This window comes from Loxodonta africana, chromosome 6 (assembly GCF_030014295.1).
Source record: "Loxodonta africana isolate mLoxAfr1 chromosome 6, mLoxAfr1.hap2, whole genome shotgun sequence".
Taxonomy (NCBI): Eukaryota; Metazoa; Chordata; class Mammalia; order Proboscidea; family Elephantidae; genus Loxodonta; species Loxodonta africana.
Window position 1 is genome coordinate 87326983 of NC_087347.1, and position 16567 is coordinate 87343549.

General features: G+C 40.5%; 1 protein-coding gene across 1 annotated transcript in view; it reads left to right on the forward strand.

Moving 5' to 3' along the window:
• Nucleotides 1-16567, forward strand: part of PLA2R1 (phospholipase A2 receptor 1) — a 126492-nt gene that overhangs the window by 24715 nt on the left and 85210 nt on the right. Inside the window, exons 4-5 of the mRNA XM_064287449.1 lie at nt 900-1073; nt 14890-15063. Of these exons, the coding sequence (XP_064143519.1) occupies nt 900-1073; nt 14890-15063 (348 nt within the window). The remainder of the gene's footprint in view (nt 1-899; nt 1074-14889; nt 15064-16567) is intronic.

The following is a 16567-nucleotide window of genomic DNA, read 5'->3' on the forward strand; positions in this document are numbered from 1 at the left end:
AAAGTGACATGATAAAATATCCATTTTTAAGGAATCACTCAAGGTGCAGTGTGTAGAACAGAGCCTAGATGGGGAGTAGAACAGTAGCCTAGAAGAGCAATGATGATGCAGAGATGACCTTCAACTACTTTCTCAGAGTATTATAATAATCGATCATCTTTGACCTTGAGCAAGAACAAAAATTCCCTTGACTTACCTGGGGCTTTCTGTGGTGAGCGGGATCAGGACCACTCTCAAATAAATAGGTCCTGTGCGAAAGGGCCAGCTAAGGAAACTCCTGCCATTTTCTGGCAGAGGCAGTTTCCCACAATTGCCATATCACCACCCCGGTGTTCAGCGATGTAGCTGCTTAGAAACAACAGGATTTCAGGACACACCATGAAATATTCCTTTTCTACCATTCACAAATACATATACTACTGTAAAAAAGGGTGCAAATAGATAAATATATAAACATTTATCAGCACTTCCTTTGAACCCAGCATTCCACCTACCACTTATGTACAGTAAACAGTGAGGTGGCAGAGGGTTCACCTTGGAATAATAAAAGCCTTGTTCATAGTAGGTTTTCAGTCAATAAAAATGTCTACCTTGAGCTTTGTGTTCTCTTAATGATTTATCTCTGTGGGATCAAATTGACGACAGCATCTCCAAAGGTTAGATGAGAAGCTTAGAGGCAGTGACTTTACATTAACGGCGGTGGAATAATTTGGAAAAGGATAATAAGAACAGTTACACAACTTGAAGAATGAAAACAATGTCACTGAACTGTACATATAGAATTTGTTGAAATGAGGTATCTTCTATAAAACTTTTAAAAATGCATTAAACTATTCAGCAGTTTCCAGAGATGAAGCTACCATAATACTTACTGGAGTTGGTGCTTTTCTTTCTCCTAGATATGTATACAATTAAAGGGAATGCCCACGGGATGCCATGTATGTTTCCATTCCAGTATAACCGGCGATGGCATCATGAGTGCACTCGGGAAGGTCGGGCCGATGGTTTGCTGTGGTGTGCCACCACAAGCCACTATGAACAAGATGAGATGTGGGGATTCTGCCCAGATCCCAGTAAGAATAAAGTTAATCTTCTCCATATGTCTTGAATGAAATCAAGGATGATGAGGAAGTTACCTGTAGCTAAAGAAAAGCCCCAGGATTGATATATTGAAGTCTGAATAAGCGCTCTGACTCCATTAATACAGATTTTGTTTTTGTGTTTGTTTTTGCCTTGGAAAGACAATTCTAGTGTATATTCCTTTTTTCGTTAGGTTCAAAAGATGTTAATTAGCCATTCTTAAGCTCAGTGCATAAGGATGATTTAACTGGAATCAAATTATAATACTCTGTGATCTCATTAATCCCAGCTTCCCAGCAGGTTACTTCAAAACAAACCTGAATGCATATATAAAATCCAGTTATCCTTTCAACCTCTTTCTCTTATGAGCTGGCTTAACTCTCCACCCCCAGACTGTTTCTCTTGTTCATTGACAAGTCTAGGCATCAGCTGACCCCTTCATGATCTTTCCAAAATCATAGTTGCCCTGATTATTTCTCCACAGTGGGTTGTCATCTTGATTCTCTTTCTTTATTACTCGTTTTCTACATATACCCTCAAATCTTTTTCTTTTATTGGCTCAATTTTCTAGTCCAGGGTCAGCTTTAATTTTTTTTTTTCCATTTAGTGCTTTTATTTTAATCTTGACTTTTTGTTTTTATTTTTATTTAGTTAAAAGGTTTGGCCACTAAGTATTGGGACATACATACAAAAACCAAACCCAAATCCCTTGCCATTGAGTCAATTCCTACTCATAGTGGCCCCATAGGACAGAGTAGAACTGCCCCATGGGGTTTCCAAAGAGCAGCTGGTGGATTTGAGTTGCCATAGCTCATAATCACTTTTTTCTTAATTGTGCTTTAGATGAAGGTTTACAGAGCAAATTAGTTTCTCATTAAACTATTAATACACGTTATTTTGTGACATTGGTTGCCAACCCCATGCCATGCCAACACACTCCCCTTCTGGACCTTGGGTTCCCCACTACTAGCTTTCCTGACCTCTCCTGCCTTCTTGTCCTTGCCCCTGGGTTGGTGTGCCCATTTAGTCTAGTTTTATGAGCCTGTCTAAACTTTGGCTGAAGGGTGAACCTCAGGAGTGACTTCAGCACTGAGTTAAAAGGGTGTCCAGGGGCCATACTCAAGGAGTGTCTTCAGTCTCTCTCAGACCAGTAAGTTCAGTCACTTTGTGAGTTAGAATTTTGCTCTATATTTTTCTCCAGCTCTGTCTGTGATTCCTGTCAGAGCAGTCGGTGGTAGTAGGCAAGCACCATCTAGTTGTGCTGGACTCAGTCTGGTGGAGGCTGTGGTAGTTGTAGTCCATTAGTCCTTTGGACTAATCTTTCCCTTGTGTCTTTGGTTTTCTTCATTCTTCCTTGCTCCAGACAGGGTAGGACCAATAGAGTATCTTAGATGGCTACTCACAAGCTTTTAAGACCCCAGACGCTACTCACCAAGGTAGAATGTACAGCATCTTCTTTATAAACTATGGTATGCCAATTGAGTTAGATGTCCTCCGAGACCATGGTCTCCAGCCCTCAGCCCAGTAATTCCATCCCTCAAGGAGTTTGGATGTGTCTTTGAAGCTTCCAGGACCTTGCCTTGATCAAGTAATGCTGGCTTCCCAAGTATTGTATACTGTCTTACCTGTCACCAAAGTTACCACTTATCTATTGTCTACTTAGTGTTTTTCCCTCCCCACCCTTCCCCCTCTCATAACCATCAAAGATTGTTTCTTTTTGTGTAAACCTTTTCATGAGTTTTTATAATAGCCGTCTCATACTGTATTTGTCCTTTTGTGATTGACTTATTTCAGTCCGCATAATGCCCTCCAGATTTATCCACATTGTGAGATGTTTCTCAGATTCATCATTGTTCTTTATGGTTGCGTAATACTCCATTGTGCGTATGCACCATAGTTTGTTAATCCAGTCATCTGTTGATGGCCACTTAGGTTGTTTCCATCTTTTTGCTGTTGTGAATAATTCTACAGTGAACATGGATGTGCATATATCTATTCGTGTGACGGCTGTTTTCTCTAGGATACATTCCTAGGAGTGGAATTGCTGGATCATATGGCATTTCTATTTCTAGCTTTTTAAGGAAGCATCATATAGTTTTCCAAAATATTTGTACCATTTTGCATTCCCACCAGCAGTGCATAAGAGTTCCAATCTCCCTGCAGCCTCCCCAACATTTGTTATTTTCTGTTTTTTTGATTTATGCCAGTAATGTTGGGTAGGGGTGAGATGGTGTCTTAGTCATCTAGTGCTTCTATAATAGAAATACCACAGGTGGATGCATTTAACAAAGAGAAATTTATTTTCTCACAGTCTAGTAGGCTAGAAGTCCAAATTCAGGGCATCAGCTCCAGGGGAAGGCTTTCTTTCTCTGTCGGCTCTGGAGGAAGGTCCTTCTCGTCAATCTTCCCCTGGACTAGGAGCTTCTCTGTGCTGGACCCTGGATCCAAAAGATACTCTATGTTCCTGTGCTTCTTTCTTGGTGGCATGAGGTCCCTCTGTCTCTTTCTTGCTTCCCACTTTTATATCTCAAAAGAGACTGGCTTAAGACACTATCTAATCTTGTAGATCTCATCAACATAACTGCCACTAAACCATCTCATCACACCATAGTGATAGGATTTACAACACATAGGGAAATCACATCAGATGACAAAATGGTAGACAATCATACAATACTGGGAACATGACCTAGCCAAACTGACAGATATTTTGGGTGAATACAATTCAATCCATGACAGATGGTATCTTGTTTTAGTTTTGATTTACATTTCTCTAATGGCTAGTGATCTCAAGCATTTCCTCACATGTCTGTTAGCCACGTGAATGTCTTCTTTGGTGAAGTGTCTGTTCATATCCTTTGCCCATTTTTTAGTTGGATTATTTGTCTTTTTGTTGTAGAGGTGTTAGATTTTCCTGTGGATTTTAGAGATTAGACTTTTGTCAGATTTGTCATAGCCACAATTTTTTCCCAGCCTGTGGGGTCTTTTTACTCTTTTGGTGAAGTCTTTTGATGAATGTAAGTGTTTAATTTTTAGAAGATCCTAGTTATCTAGCTTACCTTCTGATGTTTGTGTAATATTAGTCATGGCTTGTATCCTGTTTATGCTGTGTATCGGGGCCTCTAGCTTTGACCCTATTTTTTCTTCTATAATCTAATTTAGGTTTTTTGGTTTTACATTTAGGTCTTTGATCCATTTTGAATTAGTTTTTATGTATGGTGTGAAGTATGGGTCCTGTTTCATTTTTCTGCAGATGGGCATCCAGTTTTGCCAGCATCATTTGTTAAAAAGACTGTCTTTTCCTCATTTGTTGAACTTTGGGCCTTTGTTGAAGATCAGCTGACTGTAGGTGAATGAATTTACATCTGGGCTCTCAATTCTGTTCCATTGGTCAATGTGTCTGTCGTTGTACAAGTGCCAGGCTGTTTTGACTACCTTAGCTGTATACTAGGTTCAGAGGTCAGCTAGTGTGAGTCCTCCTACTTTATTCTTCTTCTTCCTTAGTGCTTTACTTATCCTGGGCCTAATCTCATACTTCTGTATTTAATTTCTTTCACCTTGGTTCCTGCGAGTCAGAGAGTACAGCTTTTTCAGTCATCTCATCTTCCATACCCACCTCTCCATATCTACATAAAATGCAACAAATAAATTTGAAACAAAAACAAATTGAAGAGGGCAACTCTCAAGAATCTGATTTGTAAATTATCTGTAGAATTTTTTTTTGGTAGAATTATTTTTTAATCTAAGAGTCAGTATGGCTTAGTGGTTAAGAAAGAGTACAGGCTTTGAAATCAGACAGACCTGGATAGGAGTCCTGCTTTCTCCCAATGATGAGAGATCTTCAGAGGGTACCTCTACCTCTCTGAGTCTCAGTTACTTCATCCATAAAATGAGGATAATAACAGTACTTATTAGAGTTATTGGGAAGATTCAAATAGATAATGCACGTAAGGCACTTAGAGTGTTTGGCCCATGGTAGGCATTCAGCAAGTATTAGTCATCATCATCGTCATTATCATCTTCATCACCATCACCATCAAGCCTAGCTTATCATTTCACTTCTGAATCAGCCATCTCTCCCTTTTATTGTCAATCTGTCAGCATATACTAAACTAAACACTGTGGTGAACACCAAGAGTTTAAGGTTTTAGGACCCTCCATTCAAAGAGCTTGGCATCTAGATGGAAGACAAGACAGAGAGGTTTACTCTTTGCCAGAAGATGCACACTACACTTGACGTGATGTTTTAGAATCACCTGGGCAGATAGTAAATAGTCCATATTCTGTCCTCTCTCCCAGAGATGCAGTGGGTCTCATGTGTGTGTGTGACAAGTGCTCCATGCACTCCTGATGCAGGTAGGCCTTGAACAAACAATTCATAATTTGCAGGTAATCCTATGTAATATACATCTATATACTAAAAAATATATACTGGGGTGATATTAAAACATTTAACAACCAATATGGTCAGAGGTACTGACCAATCCTGGTGTTGGTCTTTGGGGGGCGGGGGTTCTGGGAAAGCACAGCTGGCATTAACCCCGTAGTTGCTGGAATATGAGGACAAGGGCAGTGCTGCAGGGGACATTAGGGCAGCAGGGAGCACTCAAGGAGCTCAGGACAGAGACTATTCACCAACCAGCATGAAAGTATTTCATTATGTAATAACTATCCAATCAGCAGCCTTCAACGTGAATCTGAAATTACGTACTATGTATGTATGTATGCATGTAATCTCTACAGTCCTTGGATTCCTGAACCAGATTATTTGTACCATCTTCTCTTTCCACTTCCATGTCCAATAGCTGTCACTATTAAAAATTAGTAAATGAACAAATACCAATAAAATTAACATGTATTTACATGGCCCTAATACTTTTTTTTTTTTTTAATGACAGTGTGCTTTGAGGTTCTGAGAGGAGCCCTGTCACTATCCTCTGTCAATTTAAGCCAATTATGGTTTCCCTGGTAGAGGCTTGGTTTAGTGGTGCTCGGGGCTTTTTGCTCCCAGACTCTATTCAGCTTCCTACAGCTCAGAGACTTCCTCCCCTTGACAGCCTGCCAGATACCAGCTGTCATGACCTTTACCACAACCAGCAGAGAGCATGTTTATTTGTGCAGTGCTAAATTACAGTTTCAGTTTTCTTCCTTCTTGTTACTTCTGGTTCCTGGTAGCCAACATAACTCAAAGTGGTATGTCAGAGACTAAAATCTGCACAAGCTGATACTCTTTTCATGGGATTGACAAGTGGATAGGACAGAGAGGAGTTAATGGAATGAAGGAAAGGTTCATACATCTATATCTCATCTTTCTTTTTTGGAAAATGTTTAGTATCTTGATGTGAAAATTTTGCTGCCTTTCTAAAAAAGTTGGTTGTTAATGCGCAGAATGTTAAATTTAGTACTAGTAAACACATACACAAACACACTAGGAGTGAGGAATGTGATAAAACACCTGTCTCTGTAGATCTTCGACACTAAGAATGATGTATAGGACTCTCTCTGGATTTGTTCACAGGCCGTTCTGGGCCATGCTAGGTCTCTTCTTGTTGAGTGACTTACGCCAACCAAGGCTGGAGAGTCAAGCTTACTTAGTTTGAGATATTTTTAGGCTACTAACCTCTGGAATGATCTTATTGCCCTCAAGTCTTATTCAGTTGATGTAATTTTTATCTGTAACTTGAGTGACATAACAGAATAAATTGATACTAATGTAAATGTATACTTGCCAACCTCACCTGAGCCTTAACATTGATCAGCAGTGCTATTATTTCTCTCTTGTCTTACTCCTCTTTCACTCCTCGCAATGACCATACCAAACTTCCTCTGTTCTTCTCTAACTTCTAAACCTGCTCTCCGTTCCCCTCCCCGATTGTCCTCAGATGACCTCAATTCCTACCTCAGAGAAAATAGGGTCCATCAGAGGGGAAGTTTTGACAACTTCCTGCTCCCAAACCTTCAAGCCTACCTGGGTCTGCACCTGTCCTTTCTTCCTCCTCTAGGTGTTCCTCCTCTTACCTAGGGCAAATCTACCCTCCTGGAATGGGGACCCTGTCCTGTCTGACCCTCTCCATCCTGTATCTCAGTGGTTCCCAAAGCATAGTCTCCCTTTCAGCAGCATTAGCATTCCCTGAGAACTTGTTAGAAATGCAAATTATCCCTACACCCCAGACCACTGTACTAGGAGTATTTTTGGTTTTTATTTTTTGAAAATGAACTATTCTAGGCCACCATTGTTTTTTTTTTTTTAATTGTGCTTTAAGCGAAAGTTTATAAATCAAGTAAGTCTCTCATACAAAAACTTCTACACACCTTGCTATGTACTCCTAGCTGCTCTCCCTGTAATGAGACAGCACACTCCTCCTCTCCACCCTGTGTTCCCCATGTCCATTCAGCCCTCTGCTATCCCCCTCTGCCTTCTCATCTCACCTCTAGACAGGAGCTGCCTGCATAGTCTCATGTGCCTACTTGAGCCAAGAAGCTCACTCCTCACCAGTATCTTTTTCTGTCTTATAGTCCAGTCTAATCTTTGTCTGAAGAGTTGGCTTTGGGAACGGTTCCAGTCTTGGCCTAACAGAGGCCCCAGGGACCATGACCTTCGGGGTACCTCCAGTCGCAGTCAGACCATTAAGTCTGGTCTTTTAACATGAATTTGAGGTCTGCATCCCACTGTTCTCCTCCTCTGTCAGGGATTCTCTGTTGTGTTCCCTGTCAGGGCAGTCATCGGTGGTAGCCAAGCACCATCCAGTTCTTCTGGTCTCAGGCTGATGTAGTCTCTGGTTTATGTGGCCCTGTCTCCTGGGCTCATATTTACCTTGTGCCTTCGGTGTTCTTCCTTCTCCTTTGCTCCAGGTGCTTTGAGACCAATTGATGCATCTTAGTTGGCTGCTTGCTAGTGTTTAAGACTCCAGACGCCGCTCACCAAAGTGGGATGCAGAACGTTTTCTTAATACATTTTGTTATGCCAATTAACCTAGATGTCCCCTGAAACCATGGTCCCCAGACCCCCGTCCCTGCTACTCTGGCCTTCGAAGTGTTTGGTTGTATTCAGGAAACTTTTTAGCTTTTGATTTAGTCCAGCTGTGCCGACTTCCCCTGTATTGTGTGTTGTCTTTACCTTTACCTAAAATAGTTCTTGTCTACTATCTAATTAGTGAGTACCCCTCTCCCTCCCTCCCCACTCTCATAACCATCAAAGAATATTTTCTTCTGTGTTTAAACTTTTTTTGAGTTCTTATAATAGTGGTCTCATACAATATTTGTCCTTTTGCAACTAATTTCCTCAGCATAATGCCTTCCAGGTTCCTCCATGTTATGAGATGTTTCATGGATTCATCGTAGTTCTTAATCATTGCATAATATTCCATTGTGTGAATATATCATAATTTATTTATCCATTCATCCATTGATGGGCACCTTGGTTGCTTCCGTCTTTTTGCTATTGTAAACCGTGCTGCAGTGAACATGGGTGTGCATATATCTGTTCGTGTGAGGGCTTTTATTTCTCTCAGATATATTCCAAGGAGTGGAATTGCTGGATCGTATGGTGGTTCTGGAAACCCTGGTGGCGTAGTGGTTAAGTACTACTGCTGCTAACCAAAGGGTCGGCAGCTCGAATCCACCAGATGCCCCTTGGAAACTCTATGGGGCAGTTCTACTCTGTCCTATAGGGTCGCTATAAGTCAGAATCGACTCGACGGCACCAGGAAATAGTAGTTCTATTTCTCGCTTTTTAAAGAAGCACCAAATCATTTTCCAAAGTGGTTGTACCATTTTACATTCCCACCAGCAATGTGTAAGTGTTCCAGTCTCTCCACAGCCTCTCCAACATTTGTTGTTTTGTGTTTTTTTGGATTAATGCTCGACGGCAATGGGTTTGGGTGTTTTTAATGGTTAATGATTGTGAGCATTTCCTCATGTATCTGTTACCGCCCGAATGTCTTCTTTGGTGAAGTGCTTGTTCATATCCTTTGCCCATTTTTTTAATTGGGTTGTCTTTTTGTTGTTGATTTTTTGCAGTATCACAGAGATTTCAGAGCTCAGATGCTGATCAGATTTGTCATAGCCAAAAACTTTTTCCCAGTCTGTAGGTGAAACCTTTGGATGGGCATAGGTGTTTGATTTGTAGGAGCTCCCAGTTATCTAGTTTCTCTTCTGGTGTTTGTGCATTGTTAGTAATGTTTTGTATACTGTTTATGCCATGTATTAGGGCTCCTAGCATTGTCCCTATTTTTTCTTCCGTGATCTTTATCGTTTTAGATTTAGGTCTTTGATCCATTTTGTGTTAGTTTTTGTGCATGGTGTGAGGTATGGGTCTTGTTTCTTTCTTTTTTTTTTTGCAGATGGCTAGCCAGTTATGCCAGCATCATTTGTTAGAGACTGTCGTTTCCCCATTTAACAGACTTTGGGCCTTTGTCAAATATCATATGTGGATGGATTTATGTCTGGATTCTCAATTCTCTTCCATTGGTCTCTGTATCTGTTGTTGTACCAGTACCAGGCTATTTTGACTACTGTGGCGGTGTAATATCTAGGCCACCTTTGAATGCATCTGGAAACGTTCTAGCACAGAGAAGTTGAAAATGCAGGAAAACAAAGGCAACTGGTGGCGTTTATGTGGTCTCAAAGAAGGAAGTAGGATCCAAATCATAGGTTGACAGACTGGCTTCTTATAGATGAAAAACAGTTTCTCCATAGGAGAAAGGAGGGAGCTGATAATCCAAGTGCAAGAAGGTTGATGGATTAGGTCGTGGGAGAAAATGAAGAAGAAACTAGTCTGGGGGCAGTGACTTTCTGAAGAGGGGAAAGGAGTGGGAGGTATGCACCATAGCAAAGGTGTGAAATGAGCATCATGACTGCTGGGAAAACAGGCTTACTAGGGAAAACTAGTAGCATTTCCAGAAGTCATTTGGGATGGTTGATAATGAATTGATGGTATGCTAGATTGGAATGACATTTCTCAGCAGTGCACACATGTTGGGTGCAGACACACAGAAGGCAGGTGACCGGGTTCCTCCATTGAAACAGAGCTCCACAAAACTACTAGAGGACTAGATCCCATCACATTGCTCAGTCCTAAACTTACTCAAAGATTCAGCAACATGTAAAACAATTGACTGTATCTCTTTCTTGGGCTTCTGGAGCCCACATATACTAGTATTTCCTTTCCATTGTGGCTATCATTTCTCAGCTTCTTTTGGTAGCTTGTTCTCCTATACCCAATAACCTTTAAATGTTGGTAGGCAAGCTTGGAGAATAGCAGTGAACAGGATAGAACATGGTACCTACTTTCTTGACACATTCCTGGTAGAAACAATCAACAAGCAATCACATGAAGTTTGGACTGGGGCTTCCAAGGAGCATGTAAGCACCTAGAGTATATATAAAAAGATCCTGACTTGGTGTGGCATCCCTTTTACATGAGATTTAGTCGCACAGCACTTTGCAGGGAGCAGACATTCAATAGCTACTTGCTGAGTATGTGAAAGACCAAATCAAGAGAAAAATAGGAATATTGCAGCTTGGAGTTCAATAGCTGCTCTGACAGTATAAGAATGCATTTTTTAAAAAAGATTTAAACCACTTAAAGAGGTGGTGAGAAACAGTACACCTGGGACAACCGCAAAGCTGTATCCTTGGGAGAAGAAAACAAACCACATTAATAGAAAAGGAGGAATGGCTAGATCTCAGTCATAACCTATTATCGTCAGTGTTGACATGGATATACCTCAGTTCATTAAAACAGAAGTGTCATTTAGGAGATAAAACAATACCAAATTATAACAACACACAAAAGATTTCAGTAATTTTTCATCAAATAATAGGAGATTGAAAGATATATATGACACAATTGCTTTCCTCAAGAAGCTCATAATTTAGTTAGAGAAGAGATAATATAAAAACAACCAAAGATGCAAAGAAATTTGTTAATATGATTCTAGTTCCTTATATTAGATGTTTTCAAGAATAATTAAATGTACCTGAGACGCAACCTTCAATTTTGTACTTTCAGTAGCTTAGAAAGAGAGATTACATATGAAGAAGCAAACAAGCTAAAAATAAATAAGTTCTCAGACCCAGGTCAGGATAGGAGCCTGTGCCAGGTGGAAAAAGTCTCTGAGTCTCTGAGATGGGCATGAAGGAGTTTTTACTGCTCTCAGGATCAGTATCTGGAAAGGAAAGGACGAAAGCAGGGCATCACAGCTCTGAGACCATATATACGCCACCAGTTGCCTTTGCTTTCCTGCATTTTCAACTTCTCTCTGCTAGACCATTTCCAGATGGATTCAAAGATGGCCTAGATATTATATCGCCACAGTAGTTGACAGACTGGCTTCTTATAGATGAAAAACAACTTCTCCATAGGAGGCAAGAGGAAACTGATAGTCCAAGTGCAAGAAGGTTGATGGATTAGGTCATGGGAGACAATGAAGAAGAAACTAGTCTGGGGGCTGTGACTTTCTGAAGAGGAGGAAGGACTGGGAGGTATAGACAATAGCAAAGGCGTGAAATGGGCATCATGACTGCTGGGAAAACAAGCTTACTAGGGAAAACTAGTAGCATTTCCAGAAATCATTTGGGATGGTTGATAATGAATTGATGGTATGCTAGATTGGAATGACTTTTCTTAGCAGTGCTCACATTTTGGGTGCAGACACACAGAAGGCAGGTGGCTGGGTTCCTCCATTGAAACAGAGCTCCAGAAAACTACTAAAGGACTAAATCCCATTACAATGACAAATGAACTTACTTGTTAGGAGAATACAGGAACCATCGCTAACATTTGATTGGAGGTTCACTTTTGACTAACCTTAAGAATTGACATGGTGTTGTTGTTGTTAGGTGCTATCGACTCACGACCCTATATTCAACAGAATGAAAACACTGCCTGGTCCTGTGCCATCTTCATAATCGTTGCTATGCTTAAGTCCATTGTTGCAGCCACTGTGTCAATCCATCTCATTGAGGGTCTTCCTCTTTTCTGCTGATCCTCTAATTTACCAAGCATGATGTCCTTCTCCAGGGACTGATCCCTCCTGACAACATGTCCAAAGTATGTGAGACATAGTCTTGCCATCCTTGCTTCTAAGGAGAAGAATTGACATAGAGAATCCAAAACCAAGGGAAATCTATGAACATAAACTGGGCTCTGTAATTCACAGCACGGACAGAATCACCATCAAGCCTCTCACCTTAAGTTTAACTGTTTAATGTACCTAATTCAGGCAGGTTGCTACAAAAACAAAAACCTGTATTCACGTAGGGCAATCTATGTCCTATTGAAAGGGCAGGACCAACTCTTGGCAAATGGGAATTGGATCAACTGCAGTGTCCTCCAGACCTTTTCTTATCATGTAGATGGCTTATAAACCCAAAACCAAACCCACTGCCGTCGAGTCGATTCTGACTCATAGCTACCCTATAGGACAGAGTAGCACTGCCCTATAGAGTTTCCAAGGAGCTCCTGGTGGATTTGAACTGTCGACCTCTTGGTTAACAGCCGAGGCACTTAACCACTACGCCAACAGGGTTTCCATAAATGGCTTATACTTAGGACTTAATGTCAAATCTTCCCCCATGGCAGGGGGTGAGAACTCAGTAGCCCATTCCCAAGATTGACCCTTTTCTCTTCCCAGGACTCTCCTCCTGACATTTTACTGTCTTCTAGTAACCAAGGGCTACCTCAGACCCACCCTCCCTGGGAAGTGCTTTAAATTTTTTTCCTTTAAGCCAGTGTTTTCCAGCTTCTGTTTCATGGGCCATCTGCATTGTAATCAGGAATATAGTTATAATGCATGTTCCTGAACCCCACCCCAGACCTAATGATCCAGAATCTCTGAGCCTGAGAACCGGGAATCTGCATTTTTTTACAGGCCACCTAGATGATTCTTTTCCAAATGTTCCCTTTCATGGTCTCAGCTGTCACGCTGGGTGAACATGGCTGGACTGATAATGCTTAGCGTGTTGATGTCTGATCTGCTTAGTGAGTTTCATCTCAGCGATGGCCTAGCTTTTTAACTGAAGCCAACCTCTAAGGATTGAATCTCAATTGGCAATTTCAGCCACCAGGGTAAGGTGTAAAAAAAAAAAAATTTTTTTTTTTTTTTTATTAGTTTACTGAAAATTCCCTCCTCTCTTTCCCCTTTCTTTCTGTTTCGTGCCTTCACATTTTTTCTTGGTCTTGTCTTCTGCCCTCCCTCAGTATGGACTCCGTCTATAAATGCATGTATCAATCAGTAAACTGTATGGACAACCTTGATTTGCATGAAGGTGAACAACTTCTGGTTAATTCCATTCTGGGGAAAGCACATTATAACTAGACATGAAAACAAACTGTCCACATTTGCTACAGGAACTGTGTGACTTAGTATTATGAGAAAAAGAAAACAAAAGATTTCATTGTCCAATACGCTTGAAATATTGAAGTAAAATCAAGCATGTTCCCCTGAAACTATTGCCCTGAGATCATCTTTAAAACTTAAGCCAAAAATATCCCCTGAAGTCTTTTTAAAACCAAACAATGGGTTAGCTTAACTAGTGAAAAAATGTCTGCCTTGAGCATTACACTCTTTTAAGAACTATCTATGGGATCAAATTGGCAACAGCAACTTGGAAGATTAGATGGAAACCTTAGGGGGCAGTGAGTTTATGTTAATGAGGGAGAAACAACTCAGCAAAGGAGGATGAGAATGGTTGCACAACTCAAAGAATTGTAATCAATGTCACTAAATAGTACATGTAGAAACTGTTCAGTTGGTGTATGTTTTGCTGTGTATATTCTCAACAACAACAAAATAAATAAAATTTAAAAAAAAAAGCATGTTTCTTTATGCAGGACGTCTTAGAGCCTTTAATATGTTAACGTGCATTGTGAATTTCTCACAGGGGGCTAAAGTATGTAATATGTCCCAGATTTTCTTGAGGAGCATCTTAAAAATGTAATACGCTGTGGATCACATTTTGGGAAAGGCTGTTCCAGGTTTTAGCAGGTTGCTTATGCATTAATTATACTCATGCTATAGTATGGTTTACATTTTCTGTCTCCTGAAATTCTTTGCCTGAGTTTGATTTTAGGTAATTATTGTGGCTGCTTAGTTCACCTAGGGTTTTGATTGACATTTTAGCAAAAGTACCCAACCTCGGTCTTCATTTTCTGTTATTTCAATAAACTTCACATTTCAGATGTGCCTTTCAGGCTTTATTAAATTTACTTTTAATCATACTATGTGATCCTTGGCCATTGACTTAGAAGTGGATTTTACTTCTCTTCCACTGGCTGAGAGAACTTTCTTTCCTAAACACTGTTCACAGTGTTTATTTGAAAACTTGTGTTCATTATAGACTCATATTTCTACTGTATCCCTGTTATTCCATCTAGCATTTTGGTAATTGGAAAAAAGCCTTTCTAAACGTCTACAACCAGTCATGTCTCAAATAAGCATTCACACAGTGTTAAGTATAAAGTTCTAAATGACTGTCCTTTACAGACCTCAGATGTTATTTTTACAAATACTTTGCTTCCATTTCCTTCTCTTAAAAGATTGGTTTCTGTTATTTTCCCATAAAAGATTACAGCTTCTTTATTGATACTTTCTTGAATTTCTTTAGTAAATCTTGGAAGAGTTTAACCGTAGGTGTCAACAGAGCAACAATGAAAACTTCATCATAAAGACTTAATCAAGACTAGATGAGGCACTGAAATTCTAGGGGTTGCAAGTTAGGGTTGTTCCGATCAAATTTGCCTTAAAAATGTTACTGTGATGATACAATAAGACTGTAGTGAAAGTTTTTAATGGACTTTGTTTCCAGCTTCTGCAGAGGTAGGCTGTGATGCTGTCTGGAAGAAGGACCTCCATTCACACATTTGCTACCAATTCAACCTGTTTTCATCTCTCTCTTGGAGTGAGGCACATTCTTCATGCCAGCTGCAAGGAGGTGCTTTACTAAGTATTGAGGATGAGACTGAAGAAAATTTCATAAGGAGTAAGTAGGCAAATGACGCACATTGATTTTAATACAATTAAAATGAGTGTTGTTAACAATTATGTTGATGTATGCAAGAATATATTCTTAAAACAAAAAAAAAAAAGTCCTTTAAAAGACACCTTTCTTTTCTTAGTATGGTTCAAAATCACACCCAGAATTATAACATGAACCCCATACCTGTGGAAAATATAAACATCTTCACTTCGTGGACACCAGGCTGTGCTGATCAATGCAAATCAATTTGTTACCAATTTTGTTCCCCTTGGTTCCACTTCCGTTTTGGCTCCAGCTGCACATTCAGCACTTTCTCCCCTGACCTTTACCACCTGGAGCTAGGTCAGACCTCACAAGCTAAAGGGCACAGTCCTCCAGACTGGCACATCAGCCCAAGACCTCAGACACCAGCCACGAGCTTGCGAGTTCCCACGTTATCCTCACTTTGATATGTTGGCTACAAATTTGGGATTTATCCACTACCCATTCAGGATACCAGCCATAAGATCTGGAGTCCCTAGCCCCCTAGCTTCAGACTTGGTGCCTCCCATTACACCCTCAGGCTCCACAATTTGCTAGAATGACTCACAAAACTCACAAAAAGTTTTATCTTACAATCACAACTTTATAACAGCAAAAAGCGTACAAATGAAGAGACACGTAGAACGAGGTCTGGGAGAATTTCCAATGCAGAGCTTCAGTGCCTCAGAAAGGGATATGGTACCTTCCCTGGGCATCGATGTCTCTTACCAACCAGGAAGCCCCTGGAGCTTGCATGTCCAAAGCATTTTGGGGGGACTTATTACTTAGGCATAATTGATTGAATCAGCTCACCTCTCCTGAAGTCAGCTAATATGGTCTTTCTGGACTGGCCAACCCTGACCTGAGTCATCTTATTAGCATAAACTCTCAGATGTGGTCTGGAGGACTCATCCAATGCCTCATTTCCCCATCTGGAAGAAATTCCAAGGTTTTAGAGGTTATCTGTCTGGAACCAAGGACAAGGTCCAAATTCTTTGAGTAAAGTTAATGTGGAAACCCTGGTGGCGTAGTGGATAAGAACCATGCTGCTAACCAAAAGGTCGGCAGTTTGAATCTACCAGGCACTCCTTGGAAACTCTATGGGCCAGTTCTACTCGTTCTATAGGGTTACTATGAGTCAGAATCAAGTCAGCGACAACGGGTTAACGGGTTTAAAGTTAATGTAAATTCCACACATCTTTATTTTCTCCTCTTTGGATAGAGGAACTTGAAGCCGCAGCAAGGGACCCAGGAGAACTTGCAGGTCGAGCAAATGGATTAGGGAGGCTTCTAAACTGAAGTACTAATTCTCGCTTTTCTGGAGGCCTTAGCCATTCAATTTCTGTTAATAAATAATTGGTTTATTAATTCATGCATTAAACAAAAATCTTACCTATCATTTACTGTGTGCAGGTACATAGTAGGCCTACTGGTGGGTGCCAAAGTATTTAAAATTTAATTGGAAAAGCAAAAACAGACGCATGTT